The sequence below is a fragment of the Nesoenas mayeri genome (assembly GCF_963082525.1).
Source record: "Nesoenas mayeri genome assembly, chromosome: 2".
Classification (NCBI taxonomy): Eukaryota; Metazoa; Chordata; class Aves; order Columbiformes; family Columbidae; genus Nesoenas; species Nesoenas mayeri.
In genome coordinates, this window is record NC_137543.1 from 42,340,849 (window position 1) to 42,361,771 (window position 20,923).

General features: G+C 48.6%; 2 protein-coding genes across 2 annotated transcripts; both read right to left on the reverse strand.

The window, feature by feature from the left end:
- Nucleotides 1–1,799: 1,799 nt before the first annotated feature.
- LOC308037543 (transcription factor SOX-17-like) lies at nt 1,800–3,771 on the reverse strand (the record flags this gene model as incomplete). The annotated part of the gene is made up of 2 exons (XM_080339383.1): nt 1,800–3,185; nt 3,471–3,771. The coding sequence occupies 2 exons, from the start codon at nt 3,769–3,771 to the stop codon at nt 2,269–2,271; spliced, it is 1,218 nt and encodes a 405-aa protein (XP_080195509.1). The 3' UTR covers nt 1,800–2,268.
- Nucleotides 3,772–11,243: 7,472 nt separating this feature from the next.
- On the reverse strand, nt 11,244–12,761 carry LOC308037827 (transcription factor SOX-17-like; the record flags this gene model as incomplete). Its single annotated transcript, XM_080339858.1, has 2 exons — nt 11,244–12,175; nt 12,461–12,761. 2 exons carry the CDS (start codon nt 12,759–12,761, stop codon nt 11,244–11,246), a joined length of 1,233 nt encoding a protein of 410 aa, XP_080195984.1.
- Between the last annotated feature and the right edge of the window lie 8,162 nt (nt 12,762–20,923).

A 20,923-nucleotide genomic window follows, 5' to 3' on the forward strand; every position in this document is an offset into this window, starting at 1 on the left:
AACCTTATTTGGAATTTCCTAAATTAAGCTTACTTTCCTTACTTACTCTTATTTTACTGGATGATTTTTTTTTTAAATTTTATAACGTAATTCAGCTAGGTACTGTGACTACACTGCTACTGTGTTATAGAATAAATGAGTCTTAGGACATACATAATGAAACAATGTAAGGGGAAATAAAAGCAATACAAACAAAATTAATATTATTTCAATATACCTAAACATCTATTCAGAGTGTAAATATCTAGTGTGTATCTTTGCTATTCTTTTGTTTTGTTTTTTATAATAGAACAACAACATTTGTGCAATGGCATGGGCAAGAAAAGCACGTCCCATGGTTTTACCAGTCTGTAACCGAAGGAGTAGGACTACCATGAGGGCCATCACGAGAGCTGGCAATCTAGAAACCACAAATGGACTAATCCAACATGAGGAACTACAGTTTTCACTGTTGTTAAACTTACATTAGCCTATAATTGTAATATGTTCAGTGTTTCTTTCCAGATAAATGTATTATATTATAATAAGAATGTTTCTGTTGTTCTTAAAACAATGACCTCTTTGCAGTTTTATTTCCCACTTTGCACCCAGCCCCCTAATATTAGAAACCTGACACTGGTTTTCACACTTTCCTCATTGTAAAGGTGAGGGGGGAAAAAATGTTACAGCAATCAGAGGCAAACACAATTTCAAGCAAACTTTTTCAATATTGCACTTACATGTAGTTTAAAAATGTCACTGAAGACAGTGGACATAATTAGGGCTTCTTCTGACCCAAATAAAATTACACTTCCTGAATTAAGAAATAAAAAATTATCTGCTCAAATATGTTTCTACTAATTTGTTTGAAAGTAACACAGCTGTCTGTGTACATAACATGTGTTCAGAAAATGGTCATTATCACACGATTTCTATAAAACCAAGCACGAATTGCACAAATGGAATTTTGGCAGGACTTCTTCATCCACAACTCAGCAGTGTAAGACTTCCATGCAAAATGAAGTACACTCACCTAAAAATACTTATATTATGAATGTCACTGATATCACTTTTGAACTGTCATTTCCAAATTAAAATATTTTAAGTTCTCTACAATTATTGCAGGTTGACCCCAGTCAGCGTCTTCCAAATGGAAAAGAGACATCACAAGTGCAGTTAGCTTTATGCTTACCTGCCAGTGCTATGAGGAAAAGGAGATGCAGTTGTACTCTTGCACTGGCAGAAATGTCAGAGAGCAGTACAGCTGAACATGCTAAAAAAAAATCGGTGTAATGGTTAATTGATACTGGCAGTTGATTGACAGCAATTGAGAAGAGCATTTGGGCTGCATTGGTTTTTCTCCTTACTAACACAAACCTGAACCCATAAGACAAAATGCCATACAATTACTTGAAGGTAGGTGGCAGAAAGTAAAACAATTTATAAATACCAGTGCTATTTTTGAGTCACTTGGTTCAAACAGAAATCACTATGTAAAGCAAACTCACCTTCACATCTGCAAGTATCAAAATCCAATGGGCTTCCAGTCACACCAATACACCAGCAATATCTCAAACTCGCCTAGCTTCTTTTGTTTCAGGGACTATACTTTTGAGGAGGAGGTATTTTCCGATGTACTAGTGACAATTGCAAATTCCAGTGGGCACTTACAAACCCAAAAACCACCCTACAAGAAACGCAGTTGAGTACAGTCACATGTTCTGCAATCCAAGAGACAGAGAGCAGCACAGGTCTAACCATTCAGCTATGCAACAAGAATACAGCCACACCTGGGAACAAAATTCTTTGGCCCTGGAGACCATTTTAGAGCCATTGTCATGGTGAACGAAAGTGCCACATAGTATTTGCATTCGCTTTACTCCACCGTAGGGCATGCCTGATTTAACTTCAGATTAGACTCCATAAAGGCCCATATGGCCAAGAAGAATGACAGACGCATCTGTACATAAATTTATTTTCCTACAGTACAAAAAAAAAAAAAAAAGCTTAAAACAGCTAATTAAAAAACGTGTTTTGGGCAAACAAGCAATGGTGCTCATGTTGCAAGAATACCAATACTTTTTTAATGTCCATGCTCGAAAGATGTAAACATGCTGGCAAAACAGTTGAAAAACAGTTTGACCCATGCTTTTAATCTGCACGATAGTAGCATATTTCCGCCCAGCGAGGATTTGAGAAACTCTCCCGAAAAGACTGAAATAAATTACATAAATAGGAGCGGGGCCGGGCGTCTCCCTGTCAGTCCGTGCCGTGCCCCCAGTCAGTCCCTCACAGGTCGGAGTAGCCGCAGTAGTAGACGGCGCTGCTGGCATCTGACACGGCCGAGGAGATGGGCCCCGCGCCCTCGGGTGCCGGCAGCCCGACGGCGTCGTGACCCGCGAAGGGCAGCCCCAGCTCGGGCTTGCAGGCGAAGCGCAGGTACTGCTCGAACTCCGTGCGGTCCACCTCGCCCAGCAGCTCCTCCTGCGGCAAGTGCTCCAGCTGCTCCCGGCACGGCGTCGCCTCGGGCGGCGGCGACGGCTGCCCGACCGGCCCCGGCGGCAGCGGCGGCGGCGGGACGCGCCCCGGCTCCGGCGGCTGGCAGCCCTGCCCGTAGTAGGCGTGCAGCGGCGCCGGGCAGCCCAGCAAGCCCTGCAGCGACCCGCCCGGCCCCAGCGCCTCGCCCGGCGGCAGGTGCCGGCGCAGCGCCGCGCCCGCCGGGCTCTCGGCCGCCGCCGCCGGGTACTCGGCCGCCGGGTGCGGCACGTAGCCGTAGGGCCCCAGCGCGCACTCCTCCTGCAGCCCCGCCGCGAAGAACGGCGCCTCGCTCTCCGCCGCGTCCAGCGGCGACGGGTCCGGTGTCGGCAGGCTGTAGCCGTCGAAGGCGGCGCCCGGCATCGGACAGTCTCGGTAGTGGCCCGCGCCCGCCGCCACCGCGTAGCCCTGCTCGCCGTAGGCCAGGCCCAGACCCTCCACGCACATCCTGCCGCCGCCGCCGGCCTCGCTGCCCAGCCCGGGCCCCGCCGCCTCCGCCAGGCCGTGCTGCAGGAAGCCGCTCTCCACCCGCTTCGGGCGCTTCACCTGCTTCCGCCGCCGCGGCCGGTACTTGTAGTTGGGGTGGTCCTGCATGTGCTGCACCCGCAGCCGCTCCGCCTCTTCCACGAACGGACGCTTCTCCACCAGCGACAGCGCCTTCCACGATTTACCTGCGCCCACAAGCACCGTCAGATCGGCCGCACACCGGCGCGCACCGACGCCCGGCCCCGACTGCACCCGCCCCGCCGCCCCCGACCGCAGCCCGGCCCCTGTGGCTCGCCCGGGCGCGGGCTCTTCGCCCTCGCACCCTCCCGCCCGGACCCCCGGCACACCGCGGGCCGCCAGCCCACAGGTGTCTCCGATCTCCGCCCGCAGCCCAGACCCCGCGATTCGCCCCGGGATCTTCACCCTCGCCGACCCTCCCGCCGGGACACCCCGGGACACCCCGCGCTCACCCAGCATCTTGCTGAGCTCCGCGTTGTGCAGGTCCGGGTTCTGCTGCGCCAGCCGCTTGCGCTCGTCCTTCGCCCACACCATGAAGGCGTTCATGGGCCGCCGGATCCGCGCCTCGCTCTTGCTCCGACCGCTCGCCGCCCTCGACGGCGTCGCCTCGCCTTTCGCCTTCGCCTCGCCCAGCGGGCTCAGCGACTCTGCCCACGGGCAGGGGCCCATGGCCGGCATCATGATGGGCAGCGAGCACCGCCCCTGCGCAACCTGGTCGTCGCTGCTGGCGTAGCCCGCATCGGGGCTGCTCATCTCGGGACGCGCCGCCGCCTCCAAGGCCGAGAGCGCCGGCGTGGCCGTGGGACGGACTCGGCGCTCGGGCCCCGCTCGCAACTGGCGGCCGCCGGCGCCCGGTCCTATTTGAGCTGCGGCGCGGCCAATGGGGCCGCGGGGGCGGGCGCGGCGTGGACGATGGTGGCGGCCCCCGCTGAGGCGCGGGGCGGCCCCCGGGGCTCCTCCCGGCCCGGCACCTGAGCAGGTCGCAGCCGCCCTCGCGGCCCCCGCTGCCACCTCACAACCGTCTTCCCCGTCGTGACGGCGCGGAGATGTTTCCGTGCATCCGCGCTCCCAACTGCAGCGGCATAAGCACCGCGCACAGGGCGATATTTCTTCCCATAGGGCTGTCGCCGTCACTGCTCCGAGGGATCCTGTCTTCCGTTTCACCCGCCTCTGCGCTTTGCCTCACTGGCAAATTAGTTTTATTAAATCACGGTGTGTTCAAAATTAGGCCGACTCTCAGTTCATGGGAATGTTTGGAAAGGCTGTGAATACACTTCTGTTTCTTTTCCTATTAAAATATTTCTCTTTTGTTTGCGAATTATTTTTATTACCGGCTGCCGTCATTGTGAGCCTGATCCTGCGAATGGAACAGTCTCATCAGCTGTAATAATTCTCCTATTTAAAGCTTTCTAGTATTTGAAGGTATTTTCAATCATACCGATACCCTATTTTTCATGGAGTACCTCTGAAAGTGCCGGTTTTGGTGCAGGAAAAATGCATAGGAAGATTTCCCCTAAATGAGCAGCCAAGCGATCTGCAACCTTGGCATGAACTGCAATGTATTTGGTTATGCAGCATAACTGTGCAAGTTAAAAACACCCGTTCCGTTCTACATGAAATTACAGCTTCTTAGTTAAATAAAAAGCGTCCGCGCTTACGGAGCGGACAGAGAGACGGGGGGGCAATCCCTGAATAAATGATGTCCTCTTTAATTATTTTTGCTGGCCGTTAAAAACAACGTCTTTTATTCCTCCAATAAGGCGCTCTGTTCTGTGTCCGCGTCTCCGCCCCGTGTGCGGCGGGGCCGGTCGGGCGGTGCTCCCGCCGAGGCGGTGCGGTGATTCCCGGGCGGGAGCTGGGGCAAGAGACCCCCGCCCCCGACGGCTCCCTACCCTCAGGGAAACTCGCGTCTTCTCTCCAGCGACCGACAGAGAAACTATTTAAGGCATCTTACAATTTCTTGCTCGATACCTCTGTGTTCACGTTTCGATCGAAGCCGAGATTAAATTATTTTGTGTTAGTTCTTAGCAGAGATCAGAGCTGACGTGAGTTGCTTAGTCCTTCGTCTTTCACGTGAGGTGTGGAATGGGGAACCCGGCAAAGCGAATACAGATGCCTGCAGGCTGGGAAGGGTATAAGGAGTCGTGGGGGTAGAATACATACTCGATGAACCATCAAGCGGCCATTTAAAGATAATAATTATAATGATGTCAACCTAAATTACACAGAAATCTGTCTATGCATAAATTAGCTGCATATAAACATACTTAAAGCCATTAAACTCTAGGAAAGAGTTCCTTCTCCGCTCTAGTTTTCGACACTCACACACACGTACATACAAATTATCAGTTGTATTGTTTAGATATGCACTTTAAATTTCACCAGTATAAAAACAGGCAGCCGCCGCGTTCCTTTCTGTAACTGGGAGTCAATTTTTAGAGAAAAATTTGGCGTCCTCAAGGACAAGGTGGTGACGGCAGGGGACTGGACCTGTTTTACGACTCCGCCTTGCGTTTAGTGGGCAGTCTTCAAGCCTGGAGCCGCACCGCTGTTCTCGGACGCCTGCGGGGCGGCTCCGTCCTCTTATTTCGCCCCTTTGTGCCCTCCAGGACACCCTCCGTTCACGCTGTTTGACAGCGGGGCAAAGTGGCTATCGCGGGGCTTTGCCGCCGGGCGAACAGTGGCGGCGGCGGATCAGCCGGTGGATCCTCCACCCGCAGGCTTCCCCTTCCGTACCAGCCCGGTAGGCCTGGGAACTGGCTCCCGCTGTCTCTGTCTGGAACATGCTGGAGGGATAGGTGCCGAATATTTGGGCAGGAATCATAGGATGTCCTGAGTTGTAAGGAATACACAAGGATCATCGAGTCCAACTCCTGTTCCTGCATATGGCAACCCCGCAGTTCACACCATGTGTCTAAAGGCATTGTCCAGTCTCTTCTTGAACACTGTGAGGCTTGAGGCCATGACTGCCTCCCTGGGGAGCCTCTTCCAGTGCTCCACCATCCTCTGGGTGAAGAACCTTTTCCTACTGTCCAACCTAAACCTCCACTGGCACATCTTCCTGCCATTCCCCCAGATTCTGTCGTTGGTCACTAAAGAGAAGAGTTCGGCTCCTACCCTTCTTCCTCCCCTTGTAAGAAACCTGTAGACCTCCATGAGGTCTCCTCTTAGTGTCCTCTTCTCCAGGCTGAACAAACCAAGTGACTAGCCGTTTCTCATACGGCTTCCACTCCAAACCCTTCACCAACTTCGTGTCTCTCTCTGGATACTTTCTAGAAGCTTAATATATTTTTTTGTACTGTGGCGCCCAGAACTGCACACAGTGTTCCAGGTGAGGCCGCACGAGTGCAGAGCAGAGAGGGACAATCACCTCTTTCGAGCAAGGAGACCTGCAATCTCCCAAGCATGCTGCAGTTTTTCTTCGGCAGACACGATGTGGGTCAACCGAGTCAAATCACAGTTGATCGGGTCAAAGCAACGTCCGGCATCCTGGCGTCACATCATGCGATTCATTCACAGCACGTAAAAACTTGACAGCATGGGTTTATAGGGTTTATCGCATAAAGCGGCTCTGCAGATCACCATCAGCAGTTCCCCTGAGTACTGATGATCTCCGAGCACCAAAAATAGAGATTCAGCAGCATAAAGTAAGGACTCTAAGAGGGGCAGCAAATAAATCGAATATTGCTCAAGATAAGTATGGTTTTGAAACGAGTTTCAGAAGTAATACGTTGTAAGTGTGTAATTCCACCCGGTCTACAGTCTCAGGACGCCATGAGCGCCTGTGGGACACCGCGATCCGGAGTGAGAACAGATCATCAGGTAATGTCGACAGCAGCGGGGGCCGGGCAGCTCCGCACCGCTCTTTGAGCAGGCAGGGGAAGCAAATAACTTACCCTTTTCCTACACGAGTGCCAACATCTTTATAACCTGTAGATTTACGAGATAGAAACTCTTTACTCCCACTGACAATCTTTTTTTATTTTTTTTTTTTTCCTTCAGAAGGTGTGGACTTTGTAGTTTGTTTGTTTCTCAGCCCAATGAATAAAATCGGGGGTAGATTTAGCAGCATCCAAACTAGACAGAAGTCAGCTGACACAACAGGAGCAAGGAAAATTACATAGCTCTTGTTGCCTGGGGCTAGGGTTCACCTCCTAGTTGAAATTTCTTGATGCCACGGATCTCCTGTGAGCTCCTGAATGAATCATTCCGAGTGAAATTCATAAAGTATCAAAAAGTAACAGTCTGCGAGAAGCTGGACTGACATCTAGGCAAGGAACCCGAGGGGATGTTTGCAAAGCTTTTCTGTCCCACTTGAATCGTTTGGCAACCCCAACCGAATTTTGCAGCGGGTCTCAAGGGAGAGCGAAGCCCTAAGGGCTGCGGGAGGCTCAGAGCGGTCAGGCCCCAGCCACGTAGCCGACTCTCACCGTGGGCTGCAGGCAGAGCCACAAGGGACACGGGCGGGGAGTCCCGGGAGGGGCAGGACGGTAATCCTTCTGTTGTTGTAACACGGGGACCCTACTCAGTCCTCTCGTCTCCCCTCCGCCCCAGTCGTTTCGGCACCGTGTTGCTTTTATTTGGGTTTGTCACAAGGTTGCAAAGGATCTGTCGCTGTCGCCCGTGCCTGGTGTCCCCGCGCTGCTTGCACCGGTGTTATCACTCACTCCGGCGTGGCCGGCTGTAGTTTTCAGTATACCTTCTCCCGTGGGGATGCTAAAAGCAGGACTTTTTAATGTGTTTCGCAGTAAATGTAAACAGCGAGGGAGATGGAATAGGTATTTATTCCAAAACACGGTTAGGGCAGCCACGTAAATAAATCAAACTTGTCTACAAATAGAAATTCTGCAGCAGTATTGTCGGTAATATCTTCTACGGATTACTCTCTTTCTAGTTTGAAAAGCATACAGCTACCAGATAAGGACACAATTTCTCTAAGTTAATCTTGTGGGGTTTTTTTCAGAGCACAGGACCACTACTTCCTGACATTTCCAGTCTCAGCTACTCTCCATTAGAGAGCATGTTTTTATTGTCGCCTCCTGACTTTTACCTGCCACAAGCCCTATATAGACGAACCTTGAACTGGTTTTAATTCAGCACTTTTGTCTGAAATCTCTTTCTCTCGGATTAGGCCTACTTAATTTTCTACCGCTGTACCTAAAAGAGAGCACAAACACATACAGATAGGAAAAAAAAACAACCTCCTCTGATTTCTGTGCAGTGTCCACATATAGAGCTTAGTTATGTTAGAAAAAATCGAGATCCTACTACAGACCTCTTGTAACAAGCCAAATCGGTAGGAGTGGGACACAAGTGGCCTGCATGAGCTGCAGAGAGCACTCGACATCCCTGTGGGAAGGGGCCTGAAGGCTCTGCCCTGCTAATGCCGCCGTGTTACTGGAGAGTGGCTGTTTTGGCAAGGATGGAGAGACTTCTGAAATTGTCACCCTGCTTTTTGTTTTCCTTTTTGGAGTAAACCAGAACCGCTAAGAGAAGAGCAGATGCTGTTTCAAGGAAGAGAATTGCCCTGAATGCAGTGTCGAGAACGGGGTGGCGGTGGCAGACCCCGATTCTGCGTGAAGTGGACGGCAGAGGGAAGGGGCCGGCAGGGGGAAGGGGCCGAGATCTGTGGCATATACTTGCAGCTTCTCATAACCTCCCGAGGCAGGTAGCAAAAACTTCCAGCGTCTGACGGCCAAAACCCAGCCATGGAAAATGCTTGTGAAAGCTAATTAGTCAGGTTGGGATCCTTCTATTAGTACCCGATTGCCACAGGCACTCATGGGACAAGAGGAACATTTAATCCTTTCAAAAGGGCTACAGGACAGATTTGGGTGCGTGTCATTTAGAATCAGAAAGTCAGGACACGCTCTACGGAAAACAGGGCTTGAATAGGGCTTCGGAAAATCTTGCTCCAGGAATATTGGTAGTGTCTAAAGGGGGTTCAGCCAGTTCCTCTCACGGTGAAAAAAAAAACCCTACACGTCTGTATACATACAGGAAAATAATGCTCCTTACGTTTGAGACTGCAAAAGCTCTGTACGAAAGGTTGTTCTAAAATCTGCCTGTACACACTGTATGGCACCCAGGACCGCTATGCTGGTGAACTTTTTTCCAAATCCTGTCTGTTTATTTAATACAATTTATTGTCAATCACTTCCGATATTATTATAAAAAATAAGTAGAAGGTTTTCAACCCTCGTCATGAACCTGCTTACAGTTGCGAGTTCGCTTCAGCTTTCAGCTGTGCAACAAGTTTGGGTAAAGGAGAGAGTAGGGGAGCAAAACCTTTACCTAAATAAAAAAATGACAAGAAATTGTGACTGAACCTGTAAAAAGCCTAACAATGATTTATTTCTAAAGCAAACCGAAGTGCTTTTCCTCCAGAAAGCCATGAACGTGTGCAAAAAGGGCAAAACGAATTTAATCGAATCCTGCGGGTCAAAACTGTATAATAAAAAGAGAACTCAACCAAAACAAAACTATTTTTCCTAGGCTTATTTCTTTACTGGGTTTATGTATATATGCTTGGGAACACGTAATATTTTTTTCCAAATTAAATTATCAAGAAGACATTTAATGTCCTTGTCTGAGATACCACCTCATCCAGGAATACATCATTTTTCTCGTGTATACATGGGAGAGGAATGAAGAGAGAGGCCAAGTGCGTATTTTAGATATATCTCTGAGAATTGAAGACTGCTTGAAAAGTAAAATGGGAAGATTAAGAAACTAGAGGCTAGACTGTTTCACGGAATATTAAGGTTCGAAAGTCTCACTAATATTATGCAATTACATAGCATATTTTTGCCAACAAGTCTATGCTCCGAACTCACTGACCGAGGCAATTTGCATCCAGATTTGTGCACGCTGTTTTATCTTTACCCAGTACAAACATAAGCCTCTTTAAAAGTAGTTTGAAAATGCACCCAGTTTAATTTCCCGTCCTCAAGGAAGACAGGTTAATCAGTGGGCAAGTCTGTCACTTCGGCCTCTGTTCCTCCTCCCCAGGGCTTAGTTCCACAGCTTTATCTTAGGACGAAAACGACCCAGATGACTATTACTCCCTCCCCCCAAGTTAAGTAATAAACACAATGAATTTATCAGTCCCACCCCACAGCTGGACGTAGCCCTAACATCTAAATGAAAACACTTTTTTTTTTTTTTTTCCCATGGAACTTCAACTTCAGGCTGCGTATTTGTGAATCACAAAGATATTTCTATCTATAATCGCTATGACGTAGCATAAGGATTTTTTTTTAGGAAAGAAAAGGTAAGATTAGGTGACGTACGGTTGAAGGTGCCGACGTGGTCTGGTGCTGTTTCTGGGCGGCCTCCCCCTCTAGAGGCTTGTGTCAAAATTTGTCACCTACTTTCAACCCCGAATTGCTGCTCTCATTCTCCCCAGCGGAGATCTGGTGTCTCCCACTGACACCACCCTCCTCGGCGCAGCAACGGCAGCTACCGCGACACGAAAGACGTTCTCTCCGGGGAGGTCCTTTAACACTTATCGGGTCATTTAAGCAAAGCGCTACTCTTAATGGTATCCAATGTGTCCACGATTACATTGAAAGCAGAACCTAACTTTTTTTTTTTTTAATTATTATTATTCACTCATATTAATTGTTAGTCTAAGAAAGCACTAATGAAATAAAACAAACAAAATATTATCAAGAACAGCATGGAGCAAATACTTTCTGAACACTTAAAGTTTTGTTTATAATTTAAGCAAGAGAACCAGAAGACTAAAGAAAGTGTGATGAGATCTAATGCTTAGTGCAAGGGACATTAGTAGAGGTAGTTTAAAAAGCAATAATAACGATTAGAAAGGACAACAACATTTCTTTGAGGAGATATCAACGACCAGTTTATTATTTTCCCTTTATTTGTAAAAGTGCAAAATTATTCTGTACAAATCCAACATATAAAAAACCAGCACTCTGTACAACACTACAAAAACATGTGGATCTCTAACAAGATCTTACAAATTGTAATCCATGTGTGTAATTAGCATCACGATTCCACAGAAGGAACAGTTTTCCATATCACTGTCAGACAGTGATGGTGAGAGCTGCAACACCTGGACAGCAAGACAGCACTTCGCCTTTTAAACCACGAGTAGGTCACGGATGCCGTGTCAGTTCTCAAGACTGAAATAAATTACATAAATAGGAGCGGGGCCGGGCGTCTTCCTGTCAGTCCGTGCCGTGCCCCCAGTCAGTCCCTCACAGGTCGGAGTAGCCGCAGTAGTAGACGGCGCTGCTGGCGTCTGACACGGCCGAGGAGATGGGCCCCGCGCCCTCGGGTGCCGGCAGCCCGACGGCGTCGTGACCCGCGAAGGGCAGCCCCAGCTCGGGCTTGCAGGCGAAGCGCAGGTACTGCTCGAACTCCGTGCGGTCCACCTCGCCCAGCAGCTCCTCCTGCGGCAAGTGCTCCAGCTGCTCCCGGCACGGCGTCGCCTCGGGCGGCGGCGACGGCTGCCCGACCGGCCCCGGCGGCAGCGGCGGCGGCGGCGGCGGCAGCGGCGGGACGCGCCCCGGCCCCGGCGGCTGGCAGCCCTGCCCGTAGTAGGCGTGCAGCGGCGCCGGGCAGCCCAGCAAGCCCTGCAGCGACCCGCCCGGCCCCAGCGCCTCGCCGGGCGGCAGGTGCCGGCGCAGCGCCGCGCCCGCCGGGCTCTCGGCCGCCGCCGCCGGGTACTCGGCCGCCGGGTGCGGCACGTAGCCGTAGGGCCCCAGCGCGCACTCCTCCTGCAGCCCCGCCGCGAAGAACGGCGCCTCGCTCTCCGCCGCGTCCAGCGGCGACGGGTCCGGTGTCGGCAGGCTGTAGCCGTCGAAGGCGGCGCCCGGCATCGGACAGTCTCGGTAGTGGCCCGCGCCCGCCGCCACCGCGTAGCCCTGCTCGCCGTAGGCCAGGCCCAGACCCTCCACGCACATCCTGCCGCCGCCGCCGGCCTCGCTGCCCAGCCCGGGCCCCGCCGCCTCCGCCAGGCCGTGCTGCAGGAAGCCGCTCTCCACCCGCTTCGGGCGCTTCACCTGCTTCCGCCGCCGCGGCCGGTACTTGTAGTTGGGGTGGTCCTGCATGTGCTGCACCCGCAGCCGCTCCGCCTCTTCCACGAACGGACGCTTCTCCACCAGCGACAGCGCCTTCCACGATTTACCTGCGCCCACAAGCACCGTCAGACCGGCCGCACACCGGCGCGCACCGACGCCCGGCCCCAACTGCACCCGCCCCGCCGCCCCCGACCGCAGCCCGGCCCCTGTGGCTCGCCTGGGCGCGGGCTCTTCGCCCTCGCACCCTCCCGCCCGGACCCCCGGCACACCGTGGGCCGCCAGCCCACAGGTGTCTCCGATCTCCGCCCGCAGCCCAGACCCCGCGATTCGCCCCGGGATCTTCACCCTCGCCGACCCTCCCGCCGGGACACCCCGGGACACCCCGCGCTCACCCAGCATCTTGCTGAGCTCCGCGTTGTGCAGGTCCGGGTTCTGCTGCGCCAGCCGCTTGCGCTCGTCCTTCGCCCACACCATGAAGGCGTTCATGGGCCGCCGGATCCGCGCCTCGCTCTTGCTCCGACCGCTCGCCGCCCTCGACGGCGTCGCCTCGCCTTTCGCCTTCGCCTCGCCCAGCGGGCTCAGCGACTCTGCCCACGGGCAGGGGCCCATGGCCGGCATCATGATGGGCAGCGAGCACTGCCCCTGCGCAACCTGGTCGTCGCTGCTGGCGTAGCCCGCATCGGGGCTGCTCATCTCGGGACGCGCCGCCGCCTCCAAGGCCGAGAGGGCCGGCGTGGCCGTGGGACGGACTCGGCGCTCGGGCCCCGCTCGCTGCTGGCGGCCGCCGGCGCCCGGTCCTATTTGAGCTGCGACGCGGCCAATGGGGCCGCGGGGGCGGGCGCGGCGCGGACGGTGGTGGCGGCCCCCGCTGAGGCGCGGGGCGGCCCCCGGGGCTCCTCCCGGCCCGGCCGGGCACCTGAGCAGGTCGCGGGGCCCGGTGCAGGCAGCGCTGCCACCTCCCCCTTGGGACCGGCGGGGTGGTCCTTCGGTGGAACTGAGAGCGCAACACTGAGCGGCCGAGGGACTTCAGCCCCGCTCCGCGCAGTGACAGCAGGGACCGTCTCACCGAGGTCGTGCGTTGTAGTTCTGTCATCCGACAAATACCCACTCGTCATCTCCCGGCTAAAAAGGGACAACTCTGGGCAGAGGAGACACGAAAGGGTTGGAATGGTTAGACTATATCTCACCATACTTAGGTACCACGTAACACCTGGAGAGACACTGGGGGCATCTGTATGTCACACTTCAGCTTCCTGACTTCCAGTACTACCTTAGCGTTACCTCGTAAACCCATGCAAAGTGTCAATCGCGTGGAGCAGTAGGATACTGAATCCACAGTAAAGCCTAAATATTCCATCCCACTTTTTCATACGTCGTAATAAAGTTATTCAGTATTTACCAAAGGCACGAATATTTATTGTATGTAGCGTAATTTGCCTTAGTATTATTTAAATTGATCTTTTCAGTACTTATTGCTTGTTGCTTTGCCTTGGTCAGTATTTCTGCGATTTGCCTGAATAAATAAACTCTAAATACAAACAGATGTTTGTAAAAAGTCTGTCACTTCAGAATAAACACAAATTCTTTCCTGCTACCATTTATGTATAATAATGTACATAATAAATAATGTAAACTACGGAGTTTTCACGGGAGTTCTGATTAATATTTGCACTGTTATGTGGTGCTATTAAATGCACCAATGCTTATTTGAGAAGCCGCTGAGCTTTAAGCTGAAGATCAGAGAAGTTTATTTGGTTAACAACACTTTTGTTTGGGTAGCCACTTCGATCAAATAAACCAATATTATAAAAATTCTGGTTGAAACTACATGAATGAAGGCAGCATCACCATTAACTTATTCTAACATTGAATTTCCTGTTTCATGCAACGTAAAATCTGTACCTTTACACTTGACAACCCGTAGATATTATAAAAAGAAGAAAAATACCATGGTGAACGGTAGGTGCCCAGACTAACAGCAGGGTGTGTAATTCTCCAGGTACTTCTGCATTCGTGCTTTCTGCTTCCCTCTGTTTGTTCGATATTATAAACAAGTGATATATTTCCAGACTAATGGTATTCTGTATTTATCCCTGTTGAGAGGAGTCAAAACTATGGCCAAAAGACCAGTGTCTGCCTCAAACCAAGCAACGAGAAGGTTTGTTGGGTTTTTTTCCCCCGTTCAAACACACGCACTTGTGCAACTCAACGAGAGGCAGCGATTCCAACATCTCTACTTTCTTGTCTTTTATCAGCGGAGGTGAAAACTGTATTGCTACACATATGTATGTGTAAATTGATTGCATATTAGTATATAATAACACCATTCCTGGAAAAGCATAATGCATTTAAAATTGATTGTAAAAGAAGTTCGTCGGAACATATTCCACTTGCAAAGCCGACCGTCACCACAGGACTGGCAATAATAACAGGAACTTTCGTTAGGAATTAAGTGCTTTTTCAGTCGTTTTTTCGTCCAACGCCTTTGGGACACTACCTTAGGGCACACCTTTTAAAGGCTGGTGTGGGCCAGTGACTTAATTTTTATGGCGGAGGTTGTGACATTTCCCCACCCGACGTGCTAGGACTCAGACCCCTCAGTCCCAGGCCAGCTGCCCGACGACAGGTCACGTACAGAATCATGACCGATACCCAGAGAAAATTTTGAATTAAACAAAATTCGAATCGTGTCTGAAGCAAAGTCACGCAGGATGAAAATGTGCATAGTTTTCTTGGCAGAGAACAGAACACTCAGCAGAGGGGGAAAGCAAGATGATTTCCAAGCGAAACAAAACCCAAGAAGGCAACAATGCGTTGCCCTAACGAAGTCGGTCGACTTCCATTGCCTCACAGATAGGTTCCCAGCTCACTCCGTATTACTGGCTCGGACAAAACTGACCTCCTCGGAGTTTAATGCGCAGAAGAAAGTATTACCTTTTTCTACGAGCTGATCTTGTTAAAACGCCAAATTGCCCTTTTTTACTCCATTTGGCAGAAACATTTTCTTGAGCCAAGGGAACAGCTCCTGCAAGAGCTTGCACTGAAAAAGTGCAGCGAGTAGAGGGACTTCTTACAAATAAACTTTACAACAATTTTGGAGCTGTCACTTCTAGCAGAAACGTTTTTCTATATAATGAACATGAGGTAATAAACTAAGCAAACTGCCGCTGACTTTGTTCGGGAGGTTTGTGCAAACTGTTTCTACAGCTCATTGATCTGGGATCAAAGAAAGAAAGGTGTGTTTTGAATCTAAGCCGAGAAAGTAAAAGCTCCCTGGATCGTACAAAAAATGTTGGCAGTTTGTGACTCTTTCAGTGCCCCCGGCGTCATAAATAGATTATCTCACCTCTTTTCTCGCTTTCTATATTGACTGTTTATGTATTTTTGAATTGTAACTTTAAAACACACTGCACAGCGTTGACTCTGACTCAAGTTGCGCTCTCTGCTTATGCCTCACTTCCATGAAGCGTTCAGTAAAGAGCTTCTTCTGACGCTCCTGAAACCTTCGTGGTCGCACGACTCCTGGGGTCATTCGTTAACTTTCCCAACCTAACAATGCCGCCGAGAGTTCATCCTTCTGATTTATTGACCTTTTAAACCCGCCAGTACACAGCGCGGGGGCGCGGAGCGGGGATCCTCCGGCGAGAGATGTGTTTCTATTTCAGGTCCATTACAGAATGCGGTGTTGGAAGTGGTGCTCCCAGCGTTATCAGAGCCGACCACAAATGCCACATGAAAAGCAGCAAACATCCGGAGGGTTTCCTGCAAATCGAGCAGTTTCTCAAGACAAGAGTCTTTTTTTTTTTTTTTTTTTTTTCCAACGTGTATTTAAAGGCAACACGCTTTGCCCCTTCAAAGCAGTTAAAAACCACTAAATTAAAGCAGCCCAGCCCAACGACGCTGCGTAGTGCAAGAAATCTCCCCGAATGAAGACATGTGGGACTTCGCGTTAGGAAAGTGTGCAGATCGCAGAGGCCTTGGTCAGGGGTGACCCACTATGGAATGGAAAAACAATCAAAATTAAAATAAAAAATGAAATATCCCTTTCAGAAAATCGAAGTATAACTATTGAAACAGCCTGAACTACTTTACAGGGAAGTAATAGTCCCCAACATTTAAAAAGTTACTGTTTCGCCTGCCTCACTTTAATCTGCAAATTGCTTTCTGGCAAACGCACACAAACACCCAAACCCGCAAGCTGCTGTCCGTAACTGCCCGCAGCAACCACAGCGGAGCTGCTTCAGTGGAAACACGTACCACCGCCTTGGGTTTGGCAGCTGCGGGGGTTGGGGGAGCAGCGCGGTCCCGCACAGTGAGCTGCCCGCATCTGTGCGCGGCTGCTTTGGGTGTGTTAAGCAACGGTATCCCCACATTTTAGGACTGAAGGGCATCGGGGACGTGCGCGACTCGCACGGTAAGAGGTAAGAGCGCTTTGGCCTCCCCGCGGTCAGGAGTGGGGTCCCCCTGCCGAGCCACCCGCCCCGGCCAGCAGGCTGGGGACGAGGTGCCTCCCTGCAGGGCGGCCGGGGGACTGGACGCAGGGCACAGCCGGGCAGAAGGGAGCTCGGCTCCCGCCATCTCCCCGCGCCTGCCCCTCAACCTGCCCCGCTCGGCCCCTGGCCTCGGCACTCCAGCTCGCTTCCCCAGGGGGTGGCCCGCTTTCCCGCAGTCCTCCCTATGCGAGTCGAAGCCGAAGCCGGTGACGGGCCGGGCGACCCCTGGCACCGATCAGACTCGGAGTGCGGAAGGAGCCTCCGAAGGTGCTGTTCATTCGGCTGCAAAGAGGCTCCGGGTTCAGCCTCAATCAAACAGCCTGTGGCCAATGCAGGGACTGAGGTGCTGTCCCTTTCCCCAGGCTCAACTCTGGATCTGACGAGTGTATGGGAGGAGGGAAAGTCCTGGATAACCTTTGCATTTCGCTCATCCTTTCTTCTCGATGCTAAGAAACACGTATTTTATACATATACAAATATATACATCTTGCCATCTGTTGTTCTTCTGCCCACAGAGTGACATGTACGATGCACGTGTTACTGCACTGAAGGACAGGCAGAAAAAATGATTTTCTCAAGGAAATGTCTTTTCTACGAAGTTATTGAATGCTTTCCCTACTGCTGAATTCCGGCGGTGTACGTTCTGGAGGAGCTGAGGTGCGGGGGAGAGCACCCACTGTGCCCTCTCCTAGGAAGGAGTTAACTCTGCCGCCGACAGGACTGCTTGGGCTTGGCTTTAACGTGGCTTTCCCTACCCCCTTCTGAAGACATAAATCAAAGTTACAGGAGTCAACGGGACATGACGTTTAACTGACACGAGTGCTGGGTACTTCTGTAATATCTATTCCAGATATATAGTAGGTGGACTCAAATGAATTCCTGTAAAGTCAATGGCAAATGTTTCTTAGTTTAACTGACATCGAAAGGAAGCCTAGGAATGGCACTTTCCTTAAATTGCTGATGGCGTAGCATAAGTTATCATAATCTAGATCCAAGGCTTATCACCCATTATATGAATAAATTTATCTACTCTTGTAATATAAAATATTAAAGATTAATTCATGAGACTAAGATCACAGATCTCTTGCATTTTTTTCTGTAAAATAAAATTTCTACAGTTTGAATACATCAGGAGTTTCATTACAGGTTTGATGCCCTTCAGCTTGAGAATGAGTTGCACAGGACCGCAAAGCAGTGCAATAACTGGTGCCAGATAGAACCCCCCTACACTTGAATTTCCAAGAACAGAAATCCTGTTAGTTTTCATACTTAAGAACATACAAGTCATTTAAAAAAAAAAAAAAAAAAAAAAAAAAAAAGGTGCTTTATACAATGCTGGAGCCATTCCAAAAGATCAGGGATCTGAACTGAACTGAACTAAACAATGTGGCTTAACCTCTGTTTGTATTTATGCTGGTTTTATGTCAGTGGAGCTATTGCAAATTTGTACTAATGTAAGATTTATTCAGACATTCTAGATTCTATAGTAATGGTGTAGTGAAGGACAAGTCATATAGCCGTACAACTAAAAAGTTGATTGCAGTTCCACTGGAATGAAATAAATTTCTTCATTGGCATGACTCAGCTCCCAGAGTATCATTAACAAGGTCAGAAGGATGAATGTCATAAGATATTCTCTAGAAGGTAGGCTATGATACTATATATAATGCTACTGCAGTCTTGTAGTGTATATCTATATAGTGGTCTTTTTTTTAAAGTAAGTAGCAATATTTCACAGTAATTGTGAAGTGTAAAGTTCTTTGCCTTTAGCCAGAATGAAATTCTTATATTACACAAATGCAAAAGTAGCTGCCTGGAGCTGGGCAGTTACAGTTCCATCATGTCAATTACTTATGGTGACAGAAGAGATGATCTGAAGTTTTAGCATATGGAAATAATCCTATGATAGAAGTTTAGCATCAGTACTAATATGTTAGTGACACTAAGAAAATTATTAAATTATGACTAAATCCAAATGTCAATGGCTTGCCATCTGTAGTTCTGATGAATCAGTAGTGATGAACAAGTAAGATCAGAGAGAAATTAAGAATGGATTTAAACCCTCAACATCACTAAAGATGAATAAAACCTTTTTTCCAAGATGGACAATATGACAACATTTATTTTAAAATAAATTCCTAATCCCTGAAATTAGAAGCAACAGTAATGTTGTTTAAAAATACCTGTTTGATTACATGATCAAAAAGAGCATTCTTTATAACCAAGATATATGAATACAAAATTTGATGCTGGTTTTGCATATTGAAATATCAAAATATTTAAAATTTTAGTTTTAAACTTTACCCAGGGGAAATTCTCTGGATTTTCATTGTATCTTTGCAATTATATTCAGTCATTAAGTGCACTACAACTTTCGATATCTGACGTTTATCTAGATAAATAAACTACAAAAAGAAAATAATTAGGCAGTTGGAAGGTTCAAGGAATGAATTTGGTTTCATTTCTTGATAGTTACAGATGTTCAGTTTTCTGATATTTATTTTCCTTGAGTACTCTTAATGCATAAAAGGAATTTTAATCTTCATGTTAATTACTTTAATATAAATTTAATACTAATTTAGTATTTTAATATTAATTAACATTCCGATGATATTTCATTGAAACACCATATAAAGTTGTGGTTTATAAGACACCTGCACAGCTTCCAAATCCAAAGCAGTCAATCTCATCATGTTTCTAACACTATTTACCCAACTTGCAACAGTTTCAGTGGCAGACATCTGCTTGCTTTACAGGGCACAATGAAGTCTGCAATGTCTCTGCCTAGAATACATTAATATTCAATGTTCTGAATACCTCTGACTACCACTGATCTGTGAGAGAGAAGAGAACGGCCCCTCATGGGATCATGCCTGACAAAGCTAACAAATAAATATAAAAAGACAACTAGGCTGCAGAAATATCCAAGCAAAGTTGAACAATACAGTCATAATTGGTTTTGGGTTTTGTGGGTTTTTTTGGTGTGCGTGTTTTTGTTTTGTTTTGTTTGTTAATCCAGTCATTATTACTAGGGCTGTTTAGGTATGTTTAGAATTATCTAGCTGCAGTTCAGCAGTCACACATATTTTACTTGCGTGGCCTATTTCTGTTTGAAAAATATTTAAGACTGAAAGTCCCTTTCCTTCTGCTTTGTCCCCTTAACATTGCCTTTTTATCTTCACAACACCCTTTGAAGGGTATTTGCTGAAAGGATGAGAGAGCAGTTATCACAAAGAACTGAAAACTTAAAAAAAAAAAAAGTCCCAGGAACTTCAATAAACTTACTCTGTAGATAGATCAAGAACTAGAGATCCTCACTCCTACTGCAAACAACCTGCAAGATCTAAGACGATTTCTAGCCAGTTATCTCCAGATTACCAGTTCCATTAAGATAGGATGCCTGTTTAATGAGGCTCTAGATGTAAATGTCGCAAGAACATTCAATTTAGAAACCTTGCTTCAATGACCAATTTAATGACCTTTCAAGCTTTTAAAAATTCAGCTAAATTTTCCTTAGCAAACAGTTTATGTAGGACCTAGATGTACCGTATTGACAGCCCTCTACCATTAAAGCCTGGAGAGGTCTGAATTAATGAAGCAGCTTCAGTTTCTGAGTTTACATGTGTATAAATATACTTGCTACAGCAGCAATGCATATTTGTGCTTTTTTGGTTCAGACGAGCATCTTGCAAAAAGTAAAGGTAATAAGTCACTCAGCACAGGAGAAACTGAAAAATGCCTAAGAAATATTAACCAACTACATTGGTGATTTACTAAGGCCAGGGTTGAAACTGAAGCATAGCAAAATTATCTTACTCACCTGTGATACCTAATTTCCTGTAGACATCTGTTTCCAGCAATCAATCTCCTAGCCTTCCCTGCCAGCTAGAGAAAAATTGCAAGATTTACTATTGCAAGCCCTATACCTTTTCAGGAAAGAAGGACAAGTGCTGACAGCTGCTAGCAACATTTTATATGCCAGTGCATGTGGGTCCTCAAGTACTGTGGTAGTCCATTTTAAAAATAAAATCTGAACTAAGACAACCTCAAACACCTAGGTAGTTCAGTTAACAACCACTCAACTACTCACCAGAGGGAGCCCATTTTCCCCAAAAGCCAACATCTGTAGTGCAGTCAACCTGCTACCTGATGGGGCCTCTAAAAACCTCTACAGCTGGCAGGAGCAGTAGCTGCCAGCTCAGGGAGCCACACAGACCTAATGTGGACAGGAAAGTACAGAGCTGAAAAGGATTTTGTACCTGGTTCATTAATACTTTCTGCAGCACAAAAGGTACTTTAAGGAAGAAGATGCTACATTTATCTTTCAAATGGAACTTTTCTAAGGGAAACCAGCATGTAAAA